This window comes from Lathyrus oleraceus, chromosome 5 (genome assembly GCF_024323335.1).
Source record: "Lathyrus oleraceus cultivar Zhongwan6 chromosome 5, CAAS_Psat_ZW6_1.0, whole genome shotgun sequence".
Classification (NCBI taxonomy): domain Eukaryota; kingdom Viridiplantae; phylum Streptophyta; class Magnoliopsida; order Fabales; family Fabaceae; genus Lathyrus; species Lathyrus oleraceus.
The window spans coordinates 579,318,622-579,331,060 of NC_066583.1; the positions used below are offsets into that span (position 1 = coordinate 579,318,622).

The 12,439-nt window shown below is 33.7% G+C and overlaps 1 protein-coding gene across 1 annotated transcript; it reads right to left on the bottom strand.

Moving 5' to 3' along the window:
- Positions 1–10,633: 10,633 nt before the first annotated feature.
- Positions 10,634–12,093, bottom strand: LOC127086615 (CEN-like protein 2). Its single transcript, XM_051027397.1, has 4 exons — positions 11,811–12,093; positions 11,572–11,633; positions 11,083–11,123; positions 10,634–10,966 (listed from the first exon to the last, which is right to left on the bottom strand). Exons 1-4 carry the CDS (start codon positions 12,006–12,008, stop codon positions 10,746–10,748), a joined length of 522 nt encoding a protein of 173 aa, XP_050883354.1. The 5' UTR covers positions 12,009–12,093; the 3' UTR covers positions 10,634–10,745.
- Positions 12,094–12,439: the final 346 nt, after the last annotated feature.

Consider the following 12,439-nt stretch of genomic DNA (forward strand, 5'->3'; position numbering starts at 1 on the left):
GGTCTTACAGACCCACAACGGTCGAATTTATACTCCTGATTTCAATGTGGCCCCTCAAGCACTGGCAAAGGAAGCTATGATTACAGTTCCTTCCAAAGAATCTGGAGTGGTACAATCAGTGGAAGCGGTTGAATTTTTGAAAATGATAAAGAAAAACGATTATAAGATAGTCGATCATCTACATAAAACACCATCAAAGATATATATCATATCATTGCTTCTAAAATCACAAGCTCATAGGGGGGCTTTATTGAAAGTGCTTTCCCTAGCTCACGTTACTCAAGATATAACAATTGGCCAATTCGATGGAGTGGTTGCTAATATCACAACTCGCAACACTTTAAGTTTCAATAATGAAGAGTTGTCTAAGGGTGGGAAAATTCACAACCGCGCCTTACATGTGTCCATAAAATGCCAAGAAGACGCACTAACCAAGGTTTTAGTTGACAGTGGATCTTCCCTCAACGTCCTACCAAATAGGGCACTTGCTAAATTGTCTTACCAGGGGTTGGAGATGAAACCTAGTGAATTTATGGTAAAAATGTTCGATAGGTCCCAGAGAACGGTGATTGGGGAGGTAGAGCTACCAATCCAAATCGACCTGCATGTATTCCCAGTCACTTTTCAAGTCATGGACATCAATCCCACTTATAACTACCTTTTGGGACGTCAGTGGATACATGCTGCTGGGTCGGTGACTTCTACCTTGCCCTAGAAAATGAAGTTTGTCGTTAATAACAAAATCTTCTTTATCTCAGGTGAAGAAGATTTCATCATCAGTCAATTATCTTCTTTCTGATACATTGAGGTTGATGAGGATGCTTTGGAAACTTCTTTCCAATCTCTCGAAATATCCAATTCCACGTTTGTAGAAGTGAAGGACCCCGGTGAGAAAGCCAGTTTGTCATTTTCATCTTTGAAGAGCGTGAAGTCGGTAGTTGAAAGTGGAGGCCTTGCAGGTTGGGGGAAAGTCATTGATATCAGTGAGAAAAATGATCGTTTCGGTTTGGGATACAGGCCTTCTGCAAAAAAAAAAAGAGCCTAGTCCCTACAAAGGATCGCATATGAAGCATTCAAGAAGTACTCCTCAGCATATTTTTTGTCCATGGAGATCTAGTTAGTGCCATTGAAGATGACAGTGAAGAGGAAGAAGTGTCAAATCTGATATACCGTTTCGAAGCAGCCTTAACGAATTGAGAGGCGGTTGAGATTCCAGAAGTTTTTCCCATGTCAAAGTAATCATGTTTTCCTTTGTTTTTCAAAATCCTTAGCTCTGCCCAAGGCTAATTGATCGTTTATAGGGCCACTTTAAATCTCAAAATATTATTATGACAAATAAAGAACATTTTGTTCAAATTCTTATTGTTCATTTATTATTTTTCTTTCCTGAAAATGGAAATTTTCTCAAAAGCTATAGAAACATTTTTCTTTCTTTTGCATTTTTTATTTCCCCTTTTCTAAAAAAGGGAAATCATTCAAAAAAACATGAAGAATAATCAATAAACTAGTTGAATCCAATGACCTTACCATTTCCTATAACATTGAATCCCCTTTCTACCAAACGGAAGAGGAGAGTGAGGAAGATTGTGACATCCCCAAAGAAATGCCAAGGTTGCTCGAGCAAGAGTCCAAAGCCCTTCAGCCACATCAAGAACCGGTGGAGATGATCAACCTTGGCACCAAGGAAGATAAAAAAGAGGTTAAAGTTGGGACTACACTTGGGGCAAGCATCAGAGAAAGATTGATAAATTTGCTGCAAGAATAGGTGGATATATTTTCATGGTTGTACCAGGATATGCCAGGTCTATATACTTATATTGTTGTGCACAAACTGCCACTTTAGAAAGACTGCCCTCCGGTGAAGCAAAAGATCCAAAGAGCGAGGCTTGACATGGCTCTGAAGATTTGTGATGAGGTCAAGCGTCAATTCGATGTCAGTTTCCTCGCAGTTGCGAAGTACCCTTAATGGGTAGCTAACATTGTGTCGGTGCCCAAGAAGGATGTAAAATTTATGATGTCTGTTGATTACAGGGATCTAAACAAATCTAGTCCGAAGCACGATTTCCTTTTGCCACATATTGACACTTTGGTAAACAACACTACTAAGTTTGCATTTTTCTCCTTCATGGACGGGTTCTCGGGTTATAATTAGTTCAAGATAGCTCTAGAAGATATGGAAAAGACCACATTCATTACCCCTTGGGGAACATTTCGCTACAAGGTAATGACATTCGGTCTCAAGAACACAGGGGAATCTTACCAAAGAGCAATGGTCACTCTTTTCCATGATATGATGCACAAGGAAATTGAGGTTTATGTCGATGATATGATCGCTAAACCCCAAAGTGAAGAAGATCATATGCACATTTGGTGTTCGATAAGGGAAGTTGCTTATTTTCATTGTTAGTTAACAATGAATTGAGGTAGACCCCAAAAAAGTCAGAGAAATATAAGAAATGTTTGTTCCACGTACCGAATGAGAAGTTAGAGGATTTCTTGGAAGATTGAACTACATCTCCAGGTTTATCTCTCATATGACTACTACGTGCGAGCCTATATTCAAATTGTTTCAAAAAGATCAAGCAATTTAATGGAACTCTGACAGCCAAAAAGATTTCGAGAAGATCATAAATTATCTGCAAGAGCCTCCTATTTTGATTCCACGTGTTCAAGGGAAGCCACTCTTTATGTATTTGATTGTGCTTGAAGAGTCAAAGGGATGCGTGTTAGGGCAATATGATGAAACTGGCCGGAAAGAACACACTATTTACTATTTGAGCAAGAAGTTTACCGATTATGAAACCCGATATTCACTCATTGAGAAAATTTGTTATGTTTTAGCATGAGCCGCTCATCGTCTGAGGCAGTATATGATATGTCATACTACTTTATTGATCTAAAAAATGGATCAAATAAAGTATATCTTCGAAAAGCCTGCCTTAACTGGAAGACTAGGGGACACTAGTGCATGGATACCAGGCCTCAGTCCGCACTTAAATAGGGGAAACCCCATTCTCTTTAGTATATGGGATGGAAGAAGTTCTCCAAATCGAGGTAGAGATACCTTCGATGAGAATCTTGATGGAGACCAAGCTAGAAAAGGATGAATGGATCCAAAATTGATTTGAACAGTTGAACCTCATTGATGAGAAGTGAATGACCTCTTTGTGCCATGGAAAATTGTACCAGAAGAGGCTCAAGAGGGTGTTTGACAAGAAGGTTCATCTTCGGGAATTCAGAGAAGGAGACCTCGTGCTCAAGAAGATCTTGCCAGTAGACAAGGATCCACGTGGGAAATGGACTCCCAATTATGAAGGCCCATATGCTGTAAAGAAAGGCTTCTCCGGAGGTGCCTTGATTTTTTATAACTATGGATGATGAAGAGACCTCACACCCTATGAACACTGATGCAGTCAAAAAATATTATACCTGATAAAAAAAACCTGCTAAGTCAAAAACTTGAAAAGGCAACTTAGGCAAAAATGGGTATCCCGGTGGACTAAAAATTCGAAAGGGAGGCCCATGAAAAAATTAGGGACAAAAGGCAAAGACTACATCAGATAAAATTGATCAACACAAAAGAGACCGAGGCGGAAGATCAATCCAGTTGCTGCCTTCAAAAGTAAGGTTTTCTGGAGTCACGGTTATTAGGGATAGTAGTGCTCATTGAATTCAATGTAAACCTTTCCCTGTTGCAACTTTTAAAATTGTAACATTCCATGGAGCTAGGCCATTTGCATACTACCATTCTTTATTAATACAAATTTTGCGTATCAACTGCTACCAATTGTGTTCTTCTATGTTTTTCTTTGTTATGCAAAATGCCATTTGTTTGTTAATAATGAAGTTTTGAAACTTGAAAATTTTCAAAACATATTGAAAAAAAAACTCAAATTGCTTTGACATATGGGAGGATCAAGAGGAAATCATTTGTTTTCCCGAAGGTCTCAAGGTTACAAAACCACTCCTAGATCACCATGATAGGAATCTCTATGGAGTACAACCTATCATTGGTCCTCTATTTTGGATACAATTGTATAGTTTAGAGAATCCTCCTCTAACAACATCCATCATATATACCTTGTCGAGTTATTGGTGTTGAGGTTGAGGAATCATAACCTCCATAAACAGTCTCTACAAACTCCCAGTTTACTCTAGTATCGGCATTTACATGTCATGATCGTTCATGTATCATGCATAAGAGAAATTTCAAATCATGCATAGCCGAATTGTGATTCGTGCTCATTTTTTAATTAACCTCGGTCTCTTTGGTTGATCTTATATCCCTTGACCTCAAAGTTCAATGTTATTTGGTAAACTCCGTTGTAACCAATATATTTACTAACGCCTTTGGTCAAGTCCAGTCTCGCCTGACGAACTCTGTTATAGCCAGTATATATTTTACTGACGCCTTCGTTCAAGTCCAGTCTCGCCTGGAAAACTCAGTTGTAGCCGATAATTATTTTATTGATGCCATCAGTCAAGTCTAATGTTATTTGGCAAACTCCATTGTAGCCAGTATATATTTTATTGATGCCTTCGTTCAAGTTCAGTCACGCCTGGCAAACTCCATTGTAGTCGGTAATTATTTTACTGATGCCTTCAATCAAGTCCAATGCTATTTGAAAAACTCTGTTGTAGCCAATAATTATTTTACTGATGTCTGCAATCAAGTTCATCCTCACATGGTATTATATTTTTAAAGTCTAGAGTCGTTTGGCATTCAGTCAATTTAAAGTCCAACATCGTCTGGCATTCAGTCAATTTAATGTTCAGCGCTGTCTAGATTTCGGTCAATTTTTAAAATCCAATGTCGTCTAAAAATCAGTCAATTTTTAAAGTCCAGCGCCGTCTGGAATTCAGTCAATTTCATTTCCCCAACAATCTTTTATCCCCAGTGAGTCTTCAACCATTCGTCCTTGTCTGTTTCCTGTGGATCACTGCTACCATAGTCCTATCATTCCCAAGGGTCTATTTATCATCCATCATAAAAAAAATCATTTTAGGGTTCATCACATCCCTAGCAAACAAAAATAAATCCTTCATCTAGAAGCATAGGATGTCATTGCATCTATGGGCAAAATTCATGTCTTCTGTATTTAAATACCTTTCACCCTGATTTCATGAGGATTGTCATAACTCATGCTACTCGGCAGAGATATTTAAATAGAGGCAACTCTCATGCCCTAAATTTTGCCTCCACCTAATTCATCTGCATTTCAGTTATCTGCATATTTACATATGCACTTCATTATGCATATTTGCATATCTCCTTATGACCATCTGGTTATAAGATCCCATTTCCATGCATAGGTAAAAGTTCAATAATCATGGATTAGGCAATTTTGTTTGTATTTATAAGTTCAGTTTATACACTCTTATCACACATCATTAGAGTCATTAGATTGATGATTTGGATAGTTCATTGACTAAAGTTCAATCATTGAATTTTGTGATTCATTCATGCATACCTATATCGTACCATGTCATTCATGCATATTGAACTTGTTGCATTTCATTGAATAGTTGTTTGAGTAGAGATTAATCTTGGTTTAGTTTTAATTATTTCTTGTAATCCATTCTAAAAAACACAAGTTTAGGTCTTGATTATTTTGGTTCAATATTTTAGTTACTAGGTCTTAGATTATGTTGTTTACAAACTTCAAATTAGAGTTACAAACCAAAATTCAAAATAATAAACCATAAGTTTTGATTTATAAAAAAAAATCCTCTCATTAAATATTAAGTTACTCTTTTACATTAAAATTTTACATTTTAGTAAATTTAATCAAATAAAAAAAACAAAAAAAAAACATCTCCAAATGTGGGGACCCCTCTTGTGAGGTTTGCAGGTATTGGCCTGATCATATTTTCTTTTCATTTGTCTTCTCTCTCAATCATAGTATCAACATAGATGGGTTTGACTTTTAAGCAGAAGTTTGTGTCATGTTGCAACAGAGATAGCGAAACAGCAGTTAGCATAGTTCTTAGAAACAAACACACAAACCATAAGACCAAACAGGAAAGCGAAGCTTAACAACCTTCAAACATACAAATTATAATTTACAGCCACAAACAGAAACATACATAAATTCGATATTCCAACCTTCAAACATGCAAATTTGAATTTGCAGCAAAACAGAAACTCACATAAAACTGAAATGCAACAACAACATTTGAGGTTGGTTATTCCGCATAATCGAAAGAAGGAAAATAGACTACCTGAACATCTCTACATGTTTTCATTTTTTTGGTAGAATTTCGTTTCATATTGTTTCTCTTATGTTTCGTATTTTGCTTCTTTGATTTGCTTGCCTCATGCGATTCTCCATTTGAGTGTGTTGTCGGGTGCGTTTCTCTAATTGTTTTCTGTGAACTGATATGTGATTTTCGAATTTGAGTGTTGATTTTCAAAATTGATGTGCTGATGTTCGAAACTATATGTACGATGTCAAAACTAAGATGAAGGTCTTAAACCAGTTTATTTGTTTTTTCAAACTAGGAGATAGAGGTTTTTTTTTCAAATTAAGAAATAGAGTTGTTCAAACTGGGTTTGATTGTTTCGAACTGAAGTTTGGTTGATTCAGTCTTGATGTTAGAGTTTTACTTAGGGGTGTTCGTGGTTCATGAATTGAATTGAACCGAACCATATTAATGGTTCAATCCAGTTTTTAAAAACCACTTTAGCAAAAAGTGGTTAATCTGTTTAATCAATTCAATTCGGTTTAAAACCAATTCAGAACCGGTTCATAATTTTAAACCAGTTTAATTTATTTAAACCAGTTTAAAACCAATTTTTTAAAAAATTGAATTAATTTTTTCACCAAATTCCAAACTGATTTTTTTATATATTTAAAAAAACTGTTTCTTTTTTGTTTTTATAATAAAATTGAATTTAAAAATTGAATTCAAATCTGGATTTTTTAAAAATTGTTTCTTTTTTGTTTTTAAAAAAATTGAATTCACATTTATCACAGCGAATGCCACAGCCGACAACTTTTTCTGCTATGCACTTATATCATATCAGAACATTTGACTTCACATTTAAAAACACTACATAAACTTGTGATTATAAAAAGAATCAAAAGTAAAAAGGTGTTATTATATCAGTTTTAGTATATACTCCGTATTAGAAATCTTAATATGTATTTGGATTCATAAGTCTTAATATAGAAACATTGATCTTGATATATTTAGAATTTTTCAATTAGAATTGACATTGATTATTTAATTTTATTCAACATTTAATAATCATTTATTAAACTATATATATAATGTGAAATTGATTTTGATATATATAAACATTTAATAAAAGGTAAAATATATAGAAACAGTTATATATAAACATTTAATAGAAGGTAAAATATATAGAAACAGTTATGAATCATTTTGAAATCGATTCAAAACAAATAGAAGGTGAAATTGAAATTGATATTGAGTTTGAATTGGAGAGAAGATGATTTAGGGTTCATATTTCATATTTGGGGAAGAACACGTAATGTGAAAATGAAAATGTTATGATAATAGTAACTGACTAAAAAATATTAAAAAATTATAATTAAAATATTTATCATTTTAATATAATGATTTATTAAGTTTATTGAATTTGTGAAATAATAGTATTTATATTTTAGATAAAATTGTGGAAAGAGTTTATAAGAGTTTAAACTGGTTTTTAAACTCAATTAGATTAATTGAATTGGTTAAAATAAACAATTCAGTTTACTAACCATTTAAATGGTTTAAGTTTTTTATGGTTCAATTCAGTTTAGATTAAGTATTTGGATCAGTTAACCAAATTTTTGAACACCCCTAGTTTTACTTCACAATGTGTTTGGGTTTCAGAAGTTTGAGATAGATCGGTTATGGGGTTTTGAGCGTGTTTGGAAGGAAATGTTCTGGGGTTTTTTTTGTATGAAGGGAAGATACAAATACGGTTGCTAGGGTTTTGTCTTAGCCAATCCTTTTGTTTTATTGTGTGGGGCGGGTCGATTAAGGCCCACTTAGGTCTCCTGACCCGCGCCCTAGTTGGGTCATGGGCTCAAGCAATCCCCTCACCCCCTGTTTTCAGTCAACCCTAGGTCCATTTTCTCCCATTTTTTTATAATTATTTTTGTTGTTTCTTATTTTTAAAAAATAGAAATGTTGCTAGTTTTTTTTAAGTATTTTTAATTAAGTTTGAGTTTTAAAATAAAAATGTCAAAAAATATTTTCTTAATTTTTTTATTTTATTATTTACTATTATTAATTGGATAACGATTTTAATTGCAATTTTTAAATAATTTTTTTTTATTTTACGATTTAGTTAATTTGTTTACTCATTTATTATTTATTCCTATTTAAATAAATAGTTATATGATGATATTGACCAAGTAATTGGAATAAGGGATATTTGACCAACATCAAGTATTTTTTTAAGCCGATAAAATCATTTCTTGTTCCAATTCAAATGTCTTATCATTTAAGTGCAATGTTTAAAACTTTTTCTGATAACAAATACGAAAGACGAGGACCGTTGGAATCTAGCATTCCAGCGGGAACCCTCGAACGACCGGTCCCGAGGCACGCATCTTGAGTTAATTGTTCATTATATTCTTTTGTTCTTAAAACACTTAAATTAACTTGGACAAATAAAGGTCGTTGGGATCTAGTATTTTGGCGTAACTCTTTGAACAATGGATTCTTATCAAGCATTCATTGTCCATCAAACAATTTTCTCAATTAATATTGAATGAAATAGGTCGTTGGAATCTAGCATCCTGGTAGAAGCCCGAATGATTGATCCTGAGGCTTAGGTTTTGTCCTCATCAAAACGTTCGTCATTCACCAATAAAATACATTCAACCAATCAAACTTTTTTTTCGCCGCCGTGCGATTAATCTTAAAAGAATTTCATAAACAAAAGACATCTTATCTTAAGATGACGCAAAGCAATGCTTCATTCACAGTAGTTAAGTTGAGATAAGTGATGTTTTCCTGTGAATGTTGATACCTAGAAATCCATTCAATGTGATGCAAACGCATGTTCCTCACCTGTTTTGGGTAAAACAATATTTTTCATCGATTAATACAAGATAGCTTTCGCTAAAATCGACCAACAAACAAACATTTTCTACTCAAAACTATGTATGCCTTGAATTCTCTATTTCACCTGGAGATACGTAGGTGCAGGATTGTGAAATCTTGTCAGGCCCCCTAATATTAAAAAAAAATTTAGGTCCTCTCTCACTAATAAAAATTCAAAACGTTTCTCTCTTCTCTCTCTTTTTCTATCTCAAATAAGTAGAAGATCACAAACTAACATAAACTAACATTCAAATCGAAACTAACTAAACGGTTCTCATTGAGTATAACGGACGTGAGGGGTGCTAATACATTCTGCTTGCATAACCGACTCCCGAACTCTCATATTGATTGCGATGACCATATCTTATCCTTTCTTTTAGGGGTTTTATCGATATTTTCCCTTTCTCTCTTTGGAAATAAATAAAGTTCGGTGGAGACTCTATTCAATCCATCTCACGAGCGTGCGATTGCGCTTCGCAGGCTTCGTGTTCTTATTTTTCGAGGTGCGACATATGGAAGACAAGAGAAACATAAAAATTTTGTTAAGAGTAGTGAGGAATATCAGGTTGCCACCTGAAGATCGATAGATAACATCGATCTTTGGAAACAAAAAAGCGAATTCAAAATTTACATAGGAGTTGGAAGAATTTAGCATCAATAGGAAGTCAATGTTAAGGAATGCATGAATGAAATGTGACTTTCGAGAACAAAATTCTTTTAAGGGCATAATATTGTAACATCTCGACCTGATCGCTGGATTAAAGTTTCAGTTATTTCATAAAGTAGAAGTATAAGAATAAGGGTAAAATGATCATTTTATCGTAAATGTTATTTTAGTAATGAAAGATAATTAATTCATTTGAGGCGCAACTAATGAGTAAGGATCAATTATAAATAAATTTAAGAAATGGGGACAGTTGTGTAACTTCTCATTTTAAGTGAAGAATAAAAAGGTAATATGACTTGGACATTATATAAGAGCAGGCCTGAATGAAAATGTTAGATTTTTTAATTTTGGTTCTTCCTCTTTCTCAGTAGATTGAGAGAAAACGGTAAAGGAAGTTGGTTGCATGACCATCCTTCTTGCTTCTAATTTTATTCCTCCGTATTCATCCTCAACAAATCAAAGAGGTGGCTATTCTTTGAGGATCAAGCCTAAGCTAAGAGCAATCAAGTATAAGCTTTTGGAAAGGCAAGGGGCACTAAATTGAAAAAGAAGAGAAAGATCTCAACACTTTGATAAACTTCCATGAACATGAAAAATGAATTATCAAGCTTGATTTAGATTGTGCATGAAGAAATAGAGGACAAACGAAAAATCATAATCATAATCTTCAAAATTTAGGTGGGTTTCCTTCCTAAAATTCTGATTTGGTTAGATAGGTTAGGTGGATAATCTATAACACCTTACATGTAACAGAAATTAGGAGATTTAAGAAATATAGTGAATTAATGTTGATTATGAATGGTGTAACTAGGTTAATTCCCACAAACAACTTGGTTACAAACTAGAACAACAACAACAACCAAACTAAGAAAAAAAAAAGATAAAATAGCAAAGGTGCAACTTTGAACAAAGTGCTGCTAAAGAAAACAGCCTTAAAAAACCTACACTTATTTTGTGACAAGTTTACCTATAAATAGCACTCGAACATAACTTTTAGTTTTGGTTTTAAATTTCAACGTCTTCTGGCAGCTGTCTCCCTTTGAGCATTGAAAAAAACAGCAGCCACAGGAGGCCCGAGGTCATTGTCTTGTGCAAATTTCTGTGTGTTAAAGAGATCTCTTGATGTTGGTATTTTCATCACTGTCTGTCTGCGCTTCTGTTTGTAAAGGAGAAACACAAACCTATGAATTCCTATTTGAGGACGTGGCATTTCATATTTCATCACTTCTTTTCCTGTTCAATTTCAATTAATTAATTAATTAATTAAACACATGTATAGTATCATTAATTAAGTACTCATAATTAAGCTAATATAATTTAAATAATTTGACCAAATTAAAATGACTTACCAAATGTAGCATCTGTTGTGCCTGGTATATCTGTCACTATCCTGTGATGAAAAATTAAATTTAATAGGTCAAGAAACTTTCTTTATATCTATCAATCTTCAGAGTACACAGCTAAAATAACATAAATTAAGCAAAATTTAGATACACAAAAAACTTTGAATTTTTTCCAGTAGAGGTAAATGTCTCAGACTCTTGCTTTTGTTTGCTTTAATGCCTTTACTTTATGCATGAACTTATAAAAAAATCCTTTTATTATTTTTTTCATGCAGGATTCTCCTATATATATATATGATTTTTTTCTTCCATTTTTAAGACATTATATTGGATTATTTTGCATGCAGGAGACTAATTATTTCTTCAATCATTTGGATCTCATTTTAAAATTGACTGTTGCAAATAGTTATACACTAAACTAGTGTGGTTTTGACTTAACAAGGGTTTATATAAAAAAACTTTTAAACATTTGTTCATGTCTTTGGTATACTATACCAGTGTAAGTGTTCTTTCAGGTACGGATCACTAGGGCCAGGAACATCCGGATCTGTCATGATCTGTAAGAAATTCATGGAAAATATATGTGAAGTAAGTTTTCTATTTTATGAAAAAAAGAGAGAGAATATATTGAAGTAAGGAACTGAAGTACAAGGTATGTCATGCATACATATGGAAACAGTGAGATGAAAAAAGAAGAAAATATGAAAAGTTGGGGTTTGGTGAAAGAGTTGTACCAGAGTGAAGAAAGATCTCATGTCACCACCATGAATCTGAACCTTAGGCTTAGTGGTAAGTGAGGAAGGAAAAAACTCATGACCATTGTAGACTTGTTTAGTGTTGTAAGTGACAGACATTTTCATAGTTGTGGTGAAATCATCAACTACATCTCCAATCACTCTTCCAATTACAAGAGGATCTGTTATAATACTCATGGCTTTGATGAGATTAAAAGGTAAGTTGCTACACTGAAAGAGGGGGGTGAAGCAGGTGAACAAGAACTAGTTTGTTAATGTTGCTTTTGAGGGTTCTGTGTGTGAACATATAAAGCAGAAACCCTATATTTATAGAGTTTATACATAGGATTCATTGGAAACAACTGACTAGGGAATCAAATAATGAGAAAAATAAATAATAATGGCATTAAAAAAATAATTGAAAAGACTGGGGGAGCCTTGTGAAAAGCCTACAGTTCCATCACATTAAAAAATAATGACAACTTAATTATACAATCCTCCTTCCATTTTAAAATGACTGTCATTTTAAGGAAAAAATATGTTTTAAAACGAATTTCATTCTCACTTATCAATGTAAAAATGATGACTATTTTTTGATTCGTGTTCTTTAATTATTACTTTATATACTA

What these genes read in the sequence shown, in the direction of transcription:
- LOC127086615 (XM_051027397.1), bottom strand. Translation starts at nt 12,008, where the DNA reads ATGAGTATTATAACAGATCCTCTTGTAATTGGAAGAGTGATTGGAGAT. An exon ending in TGAGATCTTTCTTCACTCTG is followed by an intron (nt 11,634 to 11,810) that starts GTACAACTCTTT and finishes AATTTCTTACAG; the next exon opens with ATCATGACAGATCCGGATGT. An exon ending in CACAACAGATGCTACATTTG is followed by an intron (nt 10,967 to 11,082) that starts GTAAGTCATTTT and finishes GAAATTGAACAG; the next exon opens with GAAAAGAAGTGATGAAATAT.